The sequence below is a fragment of the Macrobrachium nipponense genome, chromosome 6 (genome assembly GCF_015104395.2).
Source record: "Macrobrachium nipponense isolate FS-2020 chromosome 6, ASM1510439v2, whole genome shotgun sequence".
Taxonomy (NCBI): domain Eukaryota; kingdom Metazoa; phylum Arthropoda; class Malacostraca; order Decapoda; family Palaemonidae; genus Macrobrachium; species Macrobrachium nipponense.
Window position 1 is genome coordinate 81679597 of NC_061108.1, and position 18683 is coordinate 81698279.

An 18683-nucleotide genomic window follows, 5' to 3' on the forward strand; every position below is an offset into this window, starting at 1 on the left:
TAGTTCCCTATGCAATGTTTTGTCCCATACATCATTGTTCATAACCCAGTGGCTGAGTAGTTTGATATCACGGTATCTAGCTTTTCACGGGTATCAGTCCCTCTCCGGTAGATATTTCTTCTGGAGTTGGACTGATGGGTAGGGCCCCAGCTAGTTTAGGATGTCTGTACCTCCCTTCAAGTACAAGTCTACTCTATTGTTAAGACTGAAGGTTTGTTCGCGTATGAACAAATGACAAATTTTCTAAGACAATTTGTATTTTTCGTAGCTACAAACCTGAGGTCTTAACATTATACTGCCCACCTTTAGTTGCCCCTCTTGTCTTCTTAAAGACATCCTGGGTTGGGAAAGACTGAACGTGGTGGTGTGGGTGCGTGGTCCTTGACAAGTTTTCACCAGATATATGCACGCGTTGCCAGATCTCACAAGATTCCTATCTTTTCATCTGTAATTTAACCGGATCCAGCTAGGCGTTTAGAAAATTATCCTATTGTTAAGACCTCAGGTTTGTAGCTATGAAAAATACAAATTGTCTTAGAAAATTTGTCATATTACATCAGTTAGGATTAACTGAAAATCTGACCCACTCCCACTGTGGCCAACTTACTAGTACCAACCAAACCCACTTCAATGTCCAGATAAGCAGAACTGTGGACTTTGGCAAGAATCGCAGGGTGGAGAAACGACTCTGAAGGTTACTGCTGCTAATCTGCTCCAGAAGAAGCGTCGAGATGCGATTCATTCAAAATCATGATGAAGTTTTTTGATAAGAAATGTACAGAAAATTGATTAATTCATTCCTGACCAACACTTATTACCCCAACCTTTCCTTATTACACAAAACATTACAGTCCTCGTCTATTCACAAATTTTCCTACAGACTTTATACTATAAGTATCCCATTATTCGTGGAAAATTTGCTTATTCACAGTATTTTGCACTGAGAAATATTGACAAATTACTGTATTTCCATATAATTTTCGTGACTAAATGCACTTTTTGTAATAAAACTAATAAAATACTCAGGTATAAGCCTTTTTAGAGTTTTTTTTTTGTTTAACTATCAAAATAGGCAGTTCTAAGTATATTTTTAGAGGGGTTACACATATTCGTGCGTTTTAGCTATGCTGGGATTGGTACCCATCCCCTGTGAATACGGGGTGTCCACGATACACTTAAATTACCATTAAATAAGTTCAGAGTTAAATAACGTCATATTAAATGTTCTTTCTTTATTTTTAAATGTGTACTGTATAAAAAAAAAACTGGCCTACATCCAATGAAGCCATATTACCGTTGGTTGACCAAGCACCATAGGCTACGCTAGATATACTGTACATAGTATGTACTGTAATGTGTAGGCACAAAACTGGTTGCTGATAGCAGAACATTGAAAAACAAACCTAATTATTACAGTAAATTAATAAGATATTAAAAATAAGGTATACTAAATCAGTCACACAAATGCTTCTTTCATACTTTTCAATAATCTCCTCAAGTTCAGTTGTGGTTCTTACCATTTTCCTCTTCTGCTTGTCTGCAATGGGTGTCATGGAACCCATGATTGAATCAAGATACAGTACAGAAAACACAAAAACTAAGGAAATGTTCCTGTGCAAGCATGTACGTACTTGCTCAAAACAATAGCAACAGAGTAAGCTGGCTTTAAACAACAACGCCACTACAGTGCCAACTAGCGGCGACTGACCGAAAAACTTTTGTAAAAAAAAATCATATGGTTCATCGGGTTGGATTCCGGTTTTTTGTTCGTGCTCCGATGCAAAATCTACTCAAAATTGTGTATCAAAATCTGATTATGTCAAGATTGAATATGGTCGAGGACTGGGGTTCTACTGTACATTGTTTAATCCCAGCATGATCGTGGAGAATGTCTTCATGCCTGGTGTATACAGTAGCCTCCTTATGACTCTTGAGGTGAACTTCTGTCATAGTGATGTCTTATCGTCATTCCAACCATTCTTCCAGGAACCTGAGGTATAAGCTCGGAGAGAACAAAGCCCACTGCTTTCAACTCCTAGAGTTAATGTCAAGGTTCCTGTCATACTGAGACCAAGTGACTGGTGCCTTGAAATCTAGGTTCCATGCACCCATGAAGAGTGCAACTGAAGGAATGAGAAACTAAAGGTTTACTAAGGAATATGAGCATTTTTCCACCACTGAAACCTTCTCCTGAATTTTTTTAGAATTTAAGCATGGATACTGTTGACAACTAGCCATCAAGTATATGTCAAGGTCTAGTTGAGGAGGACGATTCCTGAACTATCAGTACAGAACAACCTAGGGAGATTAGGTTTATTCAGGTCTGTCATACTGTGATGGGGATATGAAGTCTTTTAAACACTGTTGATAAAGGGGTAAAGGAAGGAATAGAAAAGTAAAGAAAAATTAAAAGAAATAAGAAAATTTAAAAAAGAAGGACCAGCAATCTTGGAGTTTGTAGGTTTCAGCAATATTACTGGAAAGTCAGGAATCTCTTGATTTATTCTTAGAACAACCTTTTAGCTACCAATTTTCTTATTTTTCAAACAAGAATTTTTCTAGGATATAGCGGACTAAAACAACTGATGGGCTTCTGGCCAATCCATTTAGTAGTTCTACCTGCTATTTATCCGTTCCTGGCTGATGCTGCTAACCGAAAATCTGCAATAACAGCACTAAAAGCCTGCTTAACAGCATCGCTAACCGAATATCAGCGCCGTTAACCAGAGATCGGCGGTGCTGTTAACTAGAGATTGGCGCTGCTAACTGGATATCGGCAGTGCTAACCAGAGATTGGCACTGAAAATCCAGTTAACAGCATCGCTAGAAAGCCCCATAAAACTGGATAGCCGTTAACTGATGCCACTGTTAACCAAGGGCTGCCTGTATCATTCATGTTATGCATAACTGTAAGAATTATTTAGATGTATTGTTATGACTATTTATATCTTACGCAGTCTGCTTTATAAACATTTATCTTAGGTCAGACTACATAGTATACAGTAACACTTGCTAGTATCCTTATTGGGAAGTCGGCTTTTATCAAATAGTAAAATTACATTCCCAATGTATTTTCCTATTAATTAATTACTCAGATTCATGTAATGCAAGTAAATTTGTAATATACTAGTGTACATATTGTGTTGTGATAAACTTTATAGTATACCTCCAGATAAAATATTTCTGCTGCTGTATAAGAGAACCAAAAGAAGTTCATAAGCAAACTGGAGACATGTTCTTGTTAAAGAGAATAGTAAAATTAATTGCTAAATTTAGCATGATTGTTACCATATGTTGTGTTTTTTCTTAGGGAATGATGTAGTGCTGGGGCCCCCACAACTTGTACAATATGGGACAATGCCTAATGGGGTGCCATTAGAACAAGCCATTTGCAGGCAGCGGTTACGGCCTGGATCAGGAGTCCTAGAAGTCAAAGTAGACACTGATGGACCAACAAGAGTCTTGCAAATAACTGATTTACATGCCAAGGTAATTGGATTCTGGGAGACTTTCCTATGTAAGAAGATTGAGAATTTATCAGTGAATTATAAAAGCATTAAATTCTTTAAAAATAGATTACTAGAATGTTGCCTAGGACAGGAAGAAAAATAGATTACTAGAATGTTGCATAGGACAGGAAGAGTGGTGTGTATTGTCAGTGGAGTTGTAATATTGATGCAAATATTACTTACTTATATAATTCTTTAAGAACACAAACTTGGTGGCAAGAACAGAAAGTGGGGATTGGGTCAGCATAACTGAGGAAGGAGGGACTACTACAATCAAAAAGACAAGTGCTGGAACTCAACAAACCAAAGACCCAACTTCACTTCAAGAAATTCAGGTAAACATTTTTTTGTTTTATATCATATTTGATTGTAATCAGAGATATGAAGTGCATTGAAGTTGGTGGTAGTGTGCTATCTGTCACTGGAATGTCAGTAGATCAGACAACGTCCTAAAACTATCAAGTTACGAATTTTGTGCTGTAGCCTACGCAACGTTTTTGTTATGCTCTCCTTTATGTAATAATTTTTTTTTTTTATTATTAACTGAAGTGTGTCCGTTTTCATTCTCCATGAGTTGGATCACTGAATAAAGCCAGCATGGAAAAAATATTTCAGCAAAGTAACCAGAAGTGCAAATGAATGATTTTACAGTGGTAAGCATTTTTTGTGTCAAGTATTTAGTTTCGGTTATGTGAAGGCAAGCCTTTTTCCATTTTCTGAATGCTTTTGCAGTTTAATACAATACTTATATATTCAGCTCCAAGAATACCTCTTCATTTTAAGTTGCCATGCATACTTAAACCAAGTCTTTAGGATAATAGTGAAGCTATTGTAGGTTTTACGGGAAAATGATGCTCTTGTATTAATTTCATAACTGGCAGTTATGTTCTTCATAAACACTGATGACAGATGAATGTATCAAAGTGTGATTTGTCATCACTCTCTTGCATCTTAAATCATTCTTAAAAGATGAGTTCATGGTAGTACCCAGTCTGTTTTGTTATGAACTCGTACCAAGATGTCCATACTGTGGTACACACTGAAAGTACACAAACTGGCAGTTGATCCTGATCAGCCTGGCCCTGATAGATGGCTTCCTAAAAGTTATCTGAAATTTTGAATGTGCTTTGCGACTGGGCACACTCACCAAGTAAACACACCCACTCTTTGTGCTTTGTATGGTGGTGATGTTTTTCAGGAGCCTTAATATTATGTATACGCCAAGTTAGTGTTTAATTTACAGTTAATGTTTCTACTGTAGTTTCAGTCGTTTTACTTTTCAGAGTGTGTTGGGGCATATTTATGTATAATTATGGATCAACCGGTACCACTGAATGTTGCTGGTATTTTGTTTGCAGTGATTCCTCTTACAGTATTGCTTATGATAATAATGATGATTATACCAGTAATATTAATAACTATAACAATAGTAACATCATTTGAATAGATAATTCTGTATAGTACAGACCATCTTGGGTAAAATTATCCCATAGTAGTGAGTGTCAGGAAAAACATTGGCCTATGGGAGGCCTCCCTTCACATATAAGAAAGGGATTGTGATCTTTTTTTAGCCCTTTTTTGAGAAAGGGCACCATATATGTAATCAGATATGATGTGATGGTTACATGGTTACTGTATCATTTAAATAAGAATAATAAATTTCAGGTTGAATAGGATTCATATGCCTTATAAAAGAGTTGCAAATCCTTTATCATCTTACAGTATCCTCTGGACCAGCCTTAGAGTTGAGATTTTTAGCTCAGTGGCATTGTTAAACTATTTTTTTAGCCCTGTGCTTGAAATGTGGTTGTTGTAATGTCTAGTTAAAACCATAATTTTTTTGGTTAAATGTAATGCCAAAAGTTTTAAATGTACATAATAAAATTATCATTCATATGGTATGTAAATAAACCACTTTAATATTAAAATGTGTCAAAAATCCTCAGATATCAACTGAATACGTATTCCATTCCGCAAAAGTTATGGAAAGACAGGTAAACTCAGAATATAATACTGCACTTTAATAAATTTTATGGTGATACTACTATGTACTACCTCCAGTTTGCCATTGGTATTAAAAATTGTAATAAGGTTGATAAGAGAATTAATATTTTACGAATGGCTAGTATACCTATAACTTAAAAAAAGATTGTAATAATATAAGAGAGGGTTGAAATGGCAAGTCCTAACCCAAACGATTTTACATTCCTCCAAAGTTTGAACTAAGGTACCTTTATTTTTAGTTAAATAGGGGCCAGTGATGAAAGACTACCACACTCATTTTTATGTATCAGTTGTTTATGGATACATATATTGTCAATGTTTTATATGAATATAATGGCATGTATAAAGATTGATAATAAATATTATAAACATCCTCTTTTATTACTTATATTGTAGCAACTTCAACAACTGCTTGTAATCTGTGTTGCAGATCCAGTTGAAAATTAAAGGTGGTATTGGAATTTCTGTGATCCAAAGAAGCCCTCCTGAAGAGCTCATTTATGTCAAGTTAATGGACATTGTCTTTGAGTACCAGAGTTCTCTCTTGAGTAGAACTGTAGACTTCACAATCAGAGATTTACAGGCATGTATTTTATATATAATGACTTTCTCTGACTGTAGTCTATGTGAATATTTGCATATTTACAAAGTGCGTATTGTTCTTTAACTTATTTTTTAGAATTCTAGTAATGTATAAAGATATATTCCCCAGCACATGTCCTCAACTGCAGGTTGGCATTTTACCATTGGATTGTAACTATACACATTTTTCTCATTGTAATTTCTATGCTTTAGAAGGTATTGACAATAATAATTTCATTTATCTCATGGTTATCTACAAAAGTTAATATTTTCTCTATAAATTCTAGTAATATAAAGATATCCCCAGCACATGTCTCACGCAGGTGGCAACAATTATTGTAACTATTATATCCAATTTCATTTATTTTTCTCAGGTGTAATTTCTATGCTTTAGAAGGTATTGACATTTAATGATATGTCAGTGTATCTCAAAATGATTATCTTTTACAAAAGTTAATATTTTCTCTATAGAGAATTGTTATTACCTGATTCTTTTGAAAGGTTGTAGTTATGTGTATGACATTCTAATAATTGCCTCTGTTGAAACAAACTTGGAATCTGTAGTCCTAGGAGGTAACATTTAGCTCTCTGATTAGACCTGCAACACTGAAATAAATAAAGAAGAAATTAAGTAATGTTCTCCCTTCCAAGTTCTAAGGACTTTTGTAAAACAGGATTTATAGCTAAATAAAGTGGATAGATGTATATCAGTTTTCCTCTCTACTGTTGTCAAGACATTTGAACAGTATCAATCTTATGTTCAAGCAGTTGCTCTGTCACTGTTTTCATTACAGGCAGTCCCCTGTTTTAGACGCGGTTTCTGTTCTGATGCTGCATTGTAAGCCAAAAATCATCATAGCCTGAAATAGTAAAAAATCATAAGAAAATCTTACTTTTTGTCTTTTGGGGTGTTATGAAAACAATGCAAACTATTTTTTATTGAGTTTTTCATCAAAAACTTCCAAATTTTTACTATTCCGCTGTTTTGGAGCCATATTTCTTCCATGTGATCAGCATTGTAAACCCAGAACATACATTGTAACCCAGGAACTAATTTTTACTGAATATATTTGAAGAGCATCATAAACTTGGAACATTGTAAGCCGAGCCCATCATAACTCGGGGACTGACTGCATTTTTAATTTTATATAAATTATAGATCTCTTCATGACGAGATTTTTAGATTTTTACTTCAATAAGTCTTCTTGCAGTAGAGATTGTGATATTTAATAATGACAGTGTTAGAACTGAATATATAAAATTTTCTATTTGTTTTTCAGGTTGATAACCAGTTGTTAACTGCACAGTGTCCAGTTGTGTTGTACATAACTCCACAAAGCAAAACAGATGATACTCGTCATCTTCCAGCAGTTTACTTTTTTGCTCATCAACTTAAATCCTCATGTACAAATGCATATATTTTTAAGGTAAGATTTGGTCCTTGTGAATATATTGGAGTTTTGTAGCCAATATAGATTTTTATTTAAAACTGTTGTTTGTTATGATTTTTTTCTAAAAATATTAAATTTTTTTTATATTATATATTTTTAAAGGAAATATTAAAAATTTAATTTTAGTATATCCAATATAATATTTTATAATACTTAATGCTTTAGTTAAAGTTATGCAACAGAGGAAATGGTCAGTCATTCTTATAATCAGTTACTTTGAAAAACATTTAAAGATTAAGTAAGTCTAAAAGAGGTTGCAAACTCTTAAAATTATCCAAGAGTAAGTTAATATTTGATATGCATTTTTAAAAATAATTTTTTCATAACATATTTGTGTTACTCATGCAAATGCTAAAAATATTTCAAAGTAAAACTTGAAAGATGATGATCAATAGACTTCTGTAGACGGTTATTGACTGTAATCCCATGCATCAGGAATATGACAATTTAAGTAATGGGTTTGTATTGAAAAAGTTAGTTTTTCATTGTTAAAATTTACATTTGTTTCATCAGAAACACATTAGTGTTACATGTTCCAAATAGCAGTATAGGTGCACCGAGTTGCTTATGCTATACAGTAATACCCTAAACTTACACGAGGTTATGTTCCAGACCCCCTCACATAAAGGGAATTTTCATGTAAGTTTGACAGTTTCTAAAAATGCTGATAAATGCTTACTTGTAGAGTTTGAACACGCACTAAAGAGGAAAGAAGAGGGACTCTTGGAAAGAACCGAGATGAGGATGGTGAGATGGATTGCTGGAATATCATTACTGGAAAGGAGGGATGGTCAAGATATAAGTAGAATATATGGTATATATATAATGTAAAGGAAAAGGCTAGGGAAGCTTGTTTGAGATACTATGGCCATATAGGGAGAAGAGAGGAGGAGGAACTAATCAAGAGAGCTAAGCACATGCTAGTGCTGGGGAGGAGTGTGGGGCATCAGCGGATCAGATGGATGGAAATGGGTGAGGTGGGACTAGGAGAAGAAAGTGCAAGAAATCGAAATAGGGACTAATAAGGTCGAAAGAAGGAGAAGGGTTATTAGGATTTATGTATGCACAAAAAGTGTTTGTTAAGATATATTGTAAGGTACTGTTGAAGAACTAATTATTAATATTATACTTTAAATTATCTACAGTATGATATACAGACATTTGACATAGTACTGTACATAGTTATCTTTGTTTAGTTTCTAGAAGGACCATACTATCATTTATTCATTGGAAATTGACAAATATTGTTACTATTGTGAACTCCTTACCCATAGATTTCTACTGATTTCAGCTCTGTATGATCTTTGTCAGTGTACAGAACATAAAGCGAATGTGGTTTAACTTAATGATAACTTTTTCATGTTAACAGAATTTGATGGTAACTCTGAAGAACCTAACACTTACTATAGAGGAAGCTCTTCTCTTCAAAATATTTCTTATGGCGGGGTATGATCAGTCTGATTCTGAACTTGAAAAAGTGGAGGAACACCAATATGACATGCGCCGCATGCTTGCAGCAGCAACTTCAGTCAATGCAACAAGGTAAAGGTTATAATAACCATGCACATTCTTGTATCTTTAGATATGCAATGGCAGCAAAAATACTTAGTAATGTTTGACTGAGCTTTCAACCAGACAGTTCTTCCTCATTCAGACTGTGTAACTGGTAAAAGTCAAAAGCATAAAAGGTTCATCGTCATAGTTTTCCTGATGGTTTTGCCAATAGAATTGAGGGATACTTATGTGTAGTTTTTTTATGATGTTGAAGGGTTATTATTAACTGATTGCATGGTGTTTGAATTATGTTAAACATAATTTTTTGTGTATGGGAGGAAGTTGAAGACTATAAAATATTTCTACTGTTTATGAATATATGTAGCTCATTTCCTTAGAATTTAGTTTCTGTGGAAAAGTACATGGTATGTATCAATACATTTCAATATTTCCTTGCTTTTGTAAACTTTTACTAGATTTCAGTAATAGTACAGTCATACCCCTACATACGAAAGTCCCTACTTGCAAAAAATCCAGGTTACGAAGGCAAAGACGAAGATTTTTTTTGCTTTTGTGTACGAAAATAATTCAGGTTGCGAAAGGGTGTATGTATTATTAAGTCCGAGATTTGCCCGGGTCGCCCATTGGTTCCTGATGCTAGTCACCGCCGTAAGATCCTGTTCTCCTATTGGTCAGCATCTGTCCCATCATGCCTCTATGTAAAGGCATTCCTTGACCATTTTTTGCGGCGTTATCGTAAACACCGGGAATTTGTTCGTTCACATAGATTTCGTTTGTTGACGTAAATTCGTGTTGGTGATCTTGCTTTTGTTGTACTGTAAGTTACTTTATTGTGTTGTGTGTGAACTTAATTACTACTTACGTTATTAGCTATGGGTCCCAAGAATGTTGCTGAAGTTCACGGAAAGAAGAGGATGCTTCCTACGGAGACGAAGATGGAGATAATCAAGAAGTGTTAATGTTTTCTGCCATTTGTTAATGTGTTTCGTAAAGTTTAGTGTTAATGTTTTCTGCCATTTTTTAATGTGTTTCGTAAAGTTAAGTGTTCATGTTTTCTGCCATTTGTCCTCCTCCTCTGTCGCCACTTTCGGACATCGTCTCACTCGAAAGGTAAGGTTCCACATTTTACTACATACATATGTACTTGTATGTACAGTATTTCTTGTACCCTGTACACTAATACACTATTTACAGGTACAGTCACGGTTAGGTTAAGTATTGAATGGTCCAAATTGTATTTCATTGTTTATTGGTCAATTTAGCTTTATTATAAAATTTACTGTGGTGTTTTTGTAGGGCTTGGAACGAATTAGGCAATTTACATGTAAAACGTAGTTCTAGATACAAAAAAATCAGGTTATGAAGGCAGCTTCAGTACGGATTAATTTCGTAACTTGAGGCATACTGTACGTATATGAATTACTGAAATTAAATTTGAATTCGACGTGATAAATTATATACATAGTAAGTATGTATCCATATCTTAGTCCTTTGAGCAGCCGGGAATTAAATAGCCTGTTTAAATGGATTAATAGTTTATTTTATGTTTTTTCCTTAGGTATTACTTTACCAATTTGGAATTAAAGCTTAACCAAGTACGATTGAGTGTTCTTACATCGAAGAAGCTTAGTCCAGACTTGAAGAATATCAAGAGGAAAATGGGTCTTACTTTGGTACGTTTTGAACATGCCAGCGTTAATTTAGAACCCTTCATTCGTTGTCATCCCTTTGAGACTTCAAGATTCTTGTTTGACTGCATTACCAAGCACTACAAGGAGGTACAGCCAATATATTTTTCTCGGTTTATTCTTATATTAGTATGCATTGGAGATCATATTTAGTAAATGCTTTTTATTTCTCTATAGAAGTATGTTCATTAAAGAAAGTTTAAAATTGTGTTTTTGGATATTAATATAATTGAGACATAGAACCTTTTACTTAAACTTAGATATCGATAAAAATAGTTAGTTGCTTAACATATTTAGTCAAATGCATGCAAATTTTTTTTTAAATCAGTAAAGTATTCCTAAAGATTAAGGAGAAAGATTTCTTAGTATTATGCAAAATAATCAGTTTAACTATTTATATAATTAAATTAGTTGAACTAGGGAAGCTTAATACCAAAGCTGTTACAGAATCATTTAAATTTTAATAGTGCCTGCATATTTACAGGAGCTTCAGTCACAGGCAATGGTCATCCTAGGTTCAACCGACTTCTTAGGTAATCCGTTTGGTTTCCTTGCTGATGTAAGCGAGGGTGTGAGTGAACTGGTTCATGAAGGCTCAGTTGGTGGCCTTGTGTGGAACGTTACGCATGGCATGGCCAATTCTGCCGCCAAGGTGACGGGTAAGCTTTTTGGCCTGATGCAGTAAATGTATCTGCTTGTTCTTGTTAGCATTGATTTTTTGTGTATTTAAATAATTTCTCTTACAGTGTATTCTACTTGATAGAGGTAAATTACCAGTGAAATTTCTTTTAATTATTAAAAGTATTTGATTAAAGGCAGTGAATGGTTAAGTATTATAACAAGGAATGTTTGATTTTAAAGTGCATAAAATAAGTATTTACAATTTTTACAGAGAAATTTTAAAATTTATTTTTATAAGTGTTCAAGCATCCCCTCATTAGAAAGCCAGTCTTATGAGGAGAATCATTGCTGATTGCAAAATCATATATGTGAAATTGATTATTAATGGGAAATATCAGCATTTTTGTATGACTAGTCTGTTTAGTGATCAAGCTTTAAAAAACAATTGACAATAAAAAAAGACAAGACAAAATAACAAAATAACAAACATCAGATATGAAGGTAATTTTATTCATAGTACTGGTAGCATTCAGTAAGCTTTATTTTATTCATTATTGTGTCATCAAGGTTGATAAAAGCTGTACACCTCAAAGATAAGAATATGGTAAAGATCCAGACACATTTTCTCAGTTTTTTATGTAGAAACAAGGTATAATTAAGAGAAAGGATTCTTAAATAAGAACTAAAGTAAGAAGCCAAACTAGCCACAAAAAGATTTGGTATGCATTTTTCCTGTATTTTCAGGTAGATATTAGAAGTGCTATGGCTAAAGCATAGTAAGTATGAAGTAGAAACACTTGGGTGACAAGTAAAAATAATAAAAACACTTAGGTGATAAGTAAAATGAGTTAATTGATAAGCAGATGAGAATTTATTGTGAAATACTTTAGTGCCTTGTTTAAAGAAAATCTGAGAGAAGGAAGAAACTTAAAAGACTTTGAGGTTCTGTGCCATAAACTAAATTTATTATTAATTTTGTATGAAAATCTTTGACACTATATAGTATTTTATTGTTATTGATACATGTCAATGAAAGATCAGCGAGCAAAACTAGGTTTTTTGTTTTGCTCTCACTTTCTCGTGATGTATTTAAGAATAGAAAGTTAAACATTTTGTCACTTAGTGAGATAAAGTTGACAGGACAGTGTGAGTGTGAGCATGAATGCTAAGGACCAAGTGTGATTGCATCTGATATAACTGAAAGGTGTTAGGGAAGTTGTGGCAGCACACTAAGTGTCAGGGAGAATCGGGGGATGGATGAAAGTACAGATATGTCACTTCAACAATTACAAGATTAAATAGGCAAGAGAAAAGTTGTAATACAGGCCGTTCCCAGTTTACAACGGGGTTTCCATTCTTGCACTGCTTCATAAGCCAAAAATCGTTGTAAACCAAAACATTGTCAAAAATCCTAAGAAAACCTTACTTTTAATGCTGTGAGTGTATTGAAAACTTGGTGAACTGCATTTTTTGGAGTCATATTTCTTTTTCTGGGCTCAGCCGTGTCGCTCCCGTGAAATGTGTCTGCTTTAGCACTATTTCTAGTAAAATATCTTGGGATTGAGGTGAAATAAGATTCAGTTAGATTTATACCAAACCCGAGAAGAAAAATCTTTTTCAGAGCTGACTTAGTGGTTGTTATTGTGGCAGCTGCCAAGCCTTGTTCGAATAAAGTCCTGAAGAAGGTTATAGCCATGTTCATTGTCATTACTTTGACATTTGATTCCCTGAGAAATGTAGACAATTGTTTAACTGCTGAATCATACTGGCGAAGTGTAGATTCTCTTTTGTCTGACTCCAAGAACAAAATGTTCTGTGGATCAATGTCCCCTACTCTCCTACCTGCAAACTTCATGAAATCCATAAAGATAGGGTTTTGTGAAGACCTGAGGAATCGAACACAGTCACCGTTTGAACTTGTTGCGACAGCCTCAAGTCCGGGAGAGGGTGAGGACGAAGACCTAGTTCCAGGAGAAGGGGAAACCAATTGCTCTTGGGCCAGTAAGGAGCTATGAGAGCCACCTGACCTTTGAAGGATTTCAACTTGTGCAGCACCTTCAAGAGAAGGTTCACTGGAGGGAATAAATAAACCTTCCTCCACTGGTTCCAATCTATACTCAGGGCGTCCGTAGCGTATGCCAGAGGGTCCATATTTGGGGCTACGTAACAAGGCAGCTTGTGGTTTTCCCCTGTAGCGAACAGGTCTACTTCCAGACCCGGTACTCTCCTGCAAACCCTCTTGAAGGATTCCTGGTCCAGTGACCATTCTGACTCCAGGAGGACTGACCGGGACAGTGCGTCTGCTACTACATTGTGGACTCCTGCCAGATGGGTAGCCGATAGATGCCAGGTGTTCTTGTCAGCTAGAGAAAAAATTGCTATCATCACGTGGTTCACATGACTTGACTTTGAACCACCTCTGTTTATACAGTGCATTACTACCGCCCTGTCGAGAACCAACCTGATATGAGTCTTCTCCGGAGGACAGAGCTTCTTTAAGGTCAGAAACACTGCCATAGCTTCCAGGATGTTGATGTGAAGCTTTTGGAACTGAGGTGACCAAGTTCCCTGAACCTTCTCGTGCTGTGAATAACCTCCCCAACCTGTCAGTGAAGCGTCCGTATGCACCAGTAGGGACGGGGGAGGGAACTGCAACTGTAACTCTTTGGCTAGATTTTCGGCCATTGCCCATGGACGTAGACGTTTCTTGAGAATCAGAGGTACCCGGCCGAACTTGTCGCAACACTTGGCATTGGCCTTTGAACGCCAAACTCGATTGATGTCCTTGAGCTTGGCTTTCAACAGAACGTCTGTGACTGAGGCAAACTGGAGCGAGCCTAGGATCGTCTCCTGATTCCTTCTCGAAGCCTTTTTGCATTTTAAGAATTGGCTTGTTGCCTTGGCAGTCTCCTTCCCCTTCCCTGATGGAATGAAAAGATTGTGTGAATCCAAGCCCCAATGGATACCTAGCCACTGGAACTTGGACTCTGGGGCCAATTGGGACTTGGTCCTGTTGATCTTGAACCCTATATATTCCAGGAAAGATATGACCTTGTCCGTGGCTTTCATATACTTGTCTTTGACCATCTCCCAGATTAGCCAGTCGTCTAGGTACGCCACCACCAATATACCCTGAGACCTTAGCTCCTGCACCACTACCTCCGCCAGTTTCGTGAAAACCCTTGGGACTATATTCAGCCCGAAGGGCATCACCTTGAAGGAATAGGCTTCTTTCCCTAGTTTGAAGCCCAGGAATGGATGGAAGTGCCGAGCTATCGGGACATGATAATAGGCGTCTGTAAGATCTATAGAGGTGGTGACGCCCCCAAGGGGAAGTAAGGTCCGTACCTGAGAGATGGTCAGCATTTAGAACTTGTCGCAACGAATGTACAAGTTTAAACGGGACAAGTCTAAGATCACCCCCCTTTTGTCGGTCCCCTTCTTTGGGACACTGAATAGACGACCCTGAAATTTCAAGTTCTTTGTCCTGGAGACTGCTCCCTTCTGAAGAAGGTCCCTGGAGTAATCCATCAACCCTTGCGTTGGTTCCTGATAGAAGGTGATGGGTGGAGGAGGACCCTTGATCCAACTCCAGCCTAGGCCCCTGGATACTATGCTTTCTGCCCAGCTGCTGAACCTCCAACGATGTCGAAAGAGATACAGCCTGCCTCCTACCTGAGGAACTTCATTGAGATGATGAGGGTCGGGTTCCTATTCCTGACCATGCACCTCTAGCTCGCCCTTGGGCTCCGGTTCCTCCACGCTGATGAAAGGGGCCTCTAGCCCTGCCACCCCTAGCAACCTTGGTAAAAGGTTGAAATACCCGATTCTCATAGACCGGGTTAAAAGCAGGCGACACTGAATACAGTGGGGGAACCTGTTGGCTAGCCGACGGCGAAAGGAAGACAAATTGATGCTGTTGCTGAGGCTGAGCCTTAGAAGACGAAGGCTGGGGAACTTGCTGAATTGGTACAGCTTGTAGCACAGGATGCTGTTGCGGAACTTGGAAAGGTTGGTACCTTCTTTGCCTCTTCCTAGCCCTAAAACTGGAGGAAGAAGACTCTAATTTCCTTTTGAAAGGAATGCCCCAACGCAATCTGATGCTTTGATTAAAACGTGATGCCTCGTTCTGAACCTCGTTTACTGCCGAAGCTGGGAAGAGATCTGCACCCCAGATTGAGGAAGCCAGAAGCTTGTTGGGTTCGTGCCTGATCGTAGCCTCGGATAGAACATGCGTCCTGCAATTTCTCTTAGTAACCGCAAAGTTGTACGAGTCACAACAGTGGCTCATGAGCGTACTCCAGAGCCGCCGTCTCCGTCATCACTAGGGAGTTAAGAGACCTTGCAAGACGTGTCCTAGCATCAAATTCGGCTTGGATCAGTGCGTCTGACAGCCTAGGGAGGTGCTCACTAAACAAGTTGATTGCACAGTTTGGCTTAAGCTTGCCTACTGAGAATGTAGCCGGCAAACTTCCCACAAATTCTCCCTACCTGGGAGTAGCAATGATGTGGGATCTGTCTCGCTAAGCTGGGGCTCTTCCCGAGTCACTGCCTGAAGGGTAAGTCCTGCTACCTTTGATGTAAAAGGTAAGGGGTTCCCGTCATCAGTCGTAAACATCGTGAAAGGGCTTTTAAATGCTGTTACCTTAGTATTTGAGCAGTTCCACTCTTCTAGGCTCCGTATCCATGCTTGCTGAGCCTGATTGCTAGAAAGGATAACAGTCCCCTTGGAGACCTTATCCTCCCTAATCAGAGCTGCCTCCATAAGCCTAACATAACCTATAAATGGTGGCCGTAACCCTTCTGGGAAGAACTCGAAATCCTCGAGTCTACGTGTACCACAACCTTCTACAGTCAACATCCCGTTGACAAACGGAGCGAAGTTCACCACCCTCCAAGGATTACCAGGGTGGAACGGAGGGAGCGTGGACCCGTCAGGCATGCTCTGACCTTGCATCAAGTTACTAGGAGGTGCTGGAACTGCCAACTCCTGTCTGAGACCTGCAATCAGGGAGTCCTGTGCACCTAAACTTTTAAAACACACTTTCAAACCTTGCTGCAACTGAACTGACTAAGCTACCAAGACCACTGACCTGATTTAAAATATTCGTGTTAAACAGGTCTTGCGACTAAAGGGGAACCTTCCTGCCCTCCCTACGGTACCTTATGAGGTATCCGATCTCTAGACGTTGATGGAATGGGACTTGTGGGGCAATGGGAAGAGTTCCCTCCTTGAGGCCTTGGATTTGCAGACTTAGAAAGAGATTTCAGCCTAGGTTTAATATGTGTATGAACCTCTGGCACCTGCCCAGGCCTTGGCTTTGTCTCTGATTTGCTTTAAAGCAAGGTTTTACCCGAAGGTTTTCTCTTTAATTTAGGAATCACAGAGAAGGAATGTCACCTGGAAGGGGGCAAACCTCCTGTGAAACCCATGAAGGAATTGGAAGTAAAGGGAGAGGAAGAATCAGAGTCACTCGAGGAAAGACCCCGGTGACCAACTAGGCTAGCCTCATTAACACTGTTACCTGTACCCATATCTAGTGTAACGGGCAAATCCTCAACCACTTCAAGTGAGACTCTTTCCAAACCAAGGTCCGGCAACTCTGCCTCTTGCTGTTCCATAACTGAATCTTGAATTGATTTGATAATTGGTGCTGCGACTTTTGGGTCAACGTATCCGGCAGATTTCCCGGCTGGGAAGGCTGCCATATCTTGAGGTAGAATATACGGCTTAGCTTTCCCTACGTTCCGTCCAAAACCTCCAACCCAGATCTTGAGGGTGGAGAGTGCAGCATCCTTAACAGACTGCTCCGTCTGTAATGCAAGGAATGTGTCAATTTCGAGTAAAATCTTTGAACATTATGCTTACATATGTTGATTAATTAATGTAATTTAATTTAAAGAAATTTTTATTATTTATTTATTTATTTAGTAATAATTTAAATTTATTTATTTATTTTTTTTAACACTAACACAAGTAGTGTAATATAATTCCATCACAATATGCATAGAACAAGCAGTGCGGTAACTTACCGAACAGGTAAAACCTGTTTGGTTACCCAAAGTCCGTAGCAGGCAAAGCAGTTTTCGTGATGCCAGACTACGGAATCTGTAAGCAACACTGCGCACGGGGCATGGTTCCAGCAAACATCATGGTTGCACGGATCCTTTAGACCGGCAACCAGACACTGAGTGGCCTGTAAGTGCAATAATATATAAGAACAATTGCACAAACTTATTAGGATAATTATGATAATAATATCATATGCTGGAGCATACCGGACTCAGAAAATATAAAACCCCTGATATTTGTTCCGACACGGCATACAAACCTTCGGTCCTTTTACAATAGGAAGGTACTAGCGGCAGCTGGATAGGTCGTAAGCTTTCGAACAAGGGGTTCGGTAGTTAACTGCTTGTCCGACAGGCGCGCGCGCGCGACTGGGAGGTAAACAAATCACTTTTGCTTTCGGCCTGCTGGCGTGTAGACGTGTATCATCGCTCTCTGCCCGCTTCATCGTCGTTGCTTTCGCATGGTTGTGTTTTTCTTTTTCTATTTATCTAGTGAAACTGAATTGTAAGTACAATCATTTCATATTTATTTCCATTGAATTCAATTGTGAATTAACCCCTTCAGCACTGGGACGTACACATGTACATCTTTTACGGTACAGTAATAAAAGACCGGGACGTACGCGTGTACGTCTTTCATCCCTCCTCGAAAAGCAAAGCGTTTTCTTTAGCTTGGATGGTTTCCAGACACAGTATTGTGTACGAGAGAGGTGCTGAAGCTCCACCCACAATTCATTCTAACCAATGAGCGTCCGATGGACGTCGTGACGTCATTTTCATATGGGATATTAGGAGGGGTACTGGCCAACATATACCAGTGCGCCTCAGGCTATTATCTGAGAAGGATGAATACAATTTTGTCCGTAAACCATGTAGATTTGAATTCCAAATCTTTTTCCCCTTTTGATTGCAGTTATTTTATGTTTTTTTTTTTCAGTATCATGTCAGATGATAGTGTTTCAGAGTCAGGGTCTGAGTACCTGCCAAATCTATCAGATGATGATTATAGTGATAATTTTTTAGAGGTTGACAGTGACAACGAGTGTTTGGAAGACATTGAACCTCTTGTCGATGAAGGCTGGCAGTTCATAACTGATCCATCTTGTGACTTGCGCCCAGACCCACCCCCCCCTGATTCACGGAGGGTGGCAATGGGATTCCTGCTTATACACCAGATTTCATCTGCTTACGTGATGCATTTTTTTTCCTTTTTTGTGGTGATTTAATTGACAAATTGTGTG

At 37.9% G+C, this 18683-nt stretch overlaps 1 protein-coding gene across 4 annotated transcripts in view; it reads left to right on the top strand.

The window, feature by feature from the left end:
* The window catches only part of LOC135216276 (intermembrane lipid transfer protein VPS13D-like), a 999641-nt gene that overhangs the window by 892094 nt on the left and 88864 nt on the right, over positions 1-18683 (top strand). For all 4 annotated transcript variants that reach the window (XM_064251439.1, XM_064251442.1, XM_064251440.1 and 1 more), the window contains 7 exons: positions 3311-3489; positions 3710-3844; positions 5944-6096; positions 7376-7522; positions 8916-9088; positions 10620-10839; positions 11234-11408. In XM_064251439.1, coding sequence (XP_064107509.1) covers positions 3311-3489; positions 3710-3844; positions 5944-6096; positions 7376-7522; positions 8916-9088; positions 10620-10839; positions 11234-11408 — 1182 coding nt within the window. The remainder of the gene's footprint in view (positions 1-3310; positions 3490-3709; positions 3845-5943; positions 6097-7375; positions 7523-8915; positions 9089-10619; positions 10840-11233; positions 11409-18683) is intronic.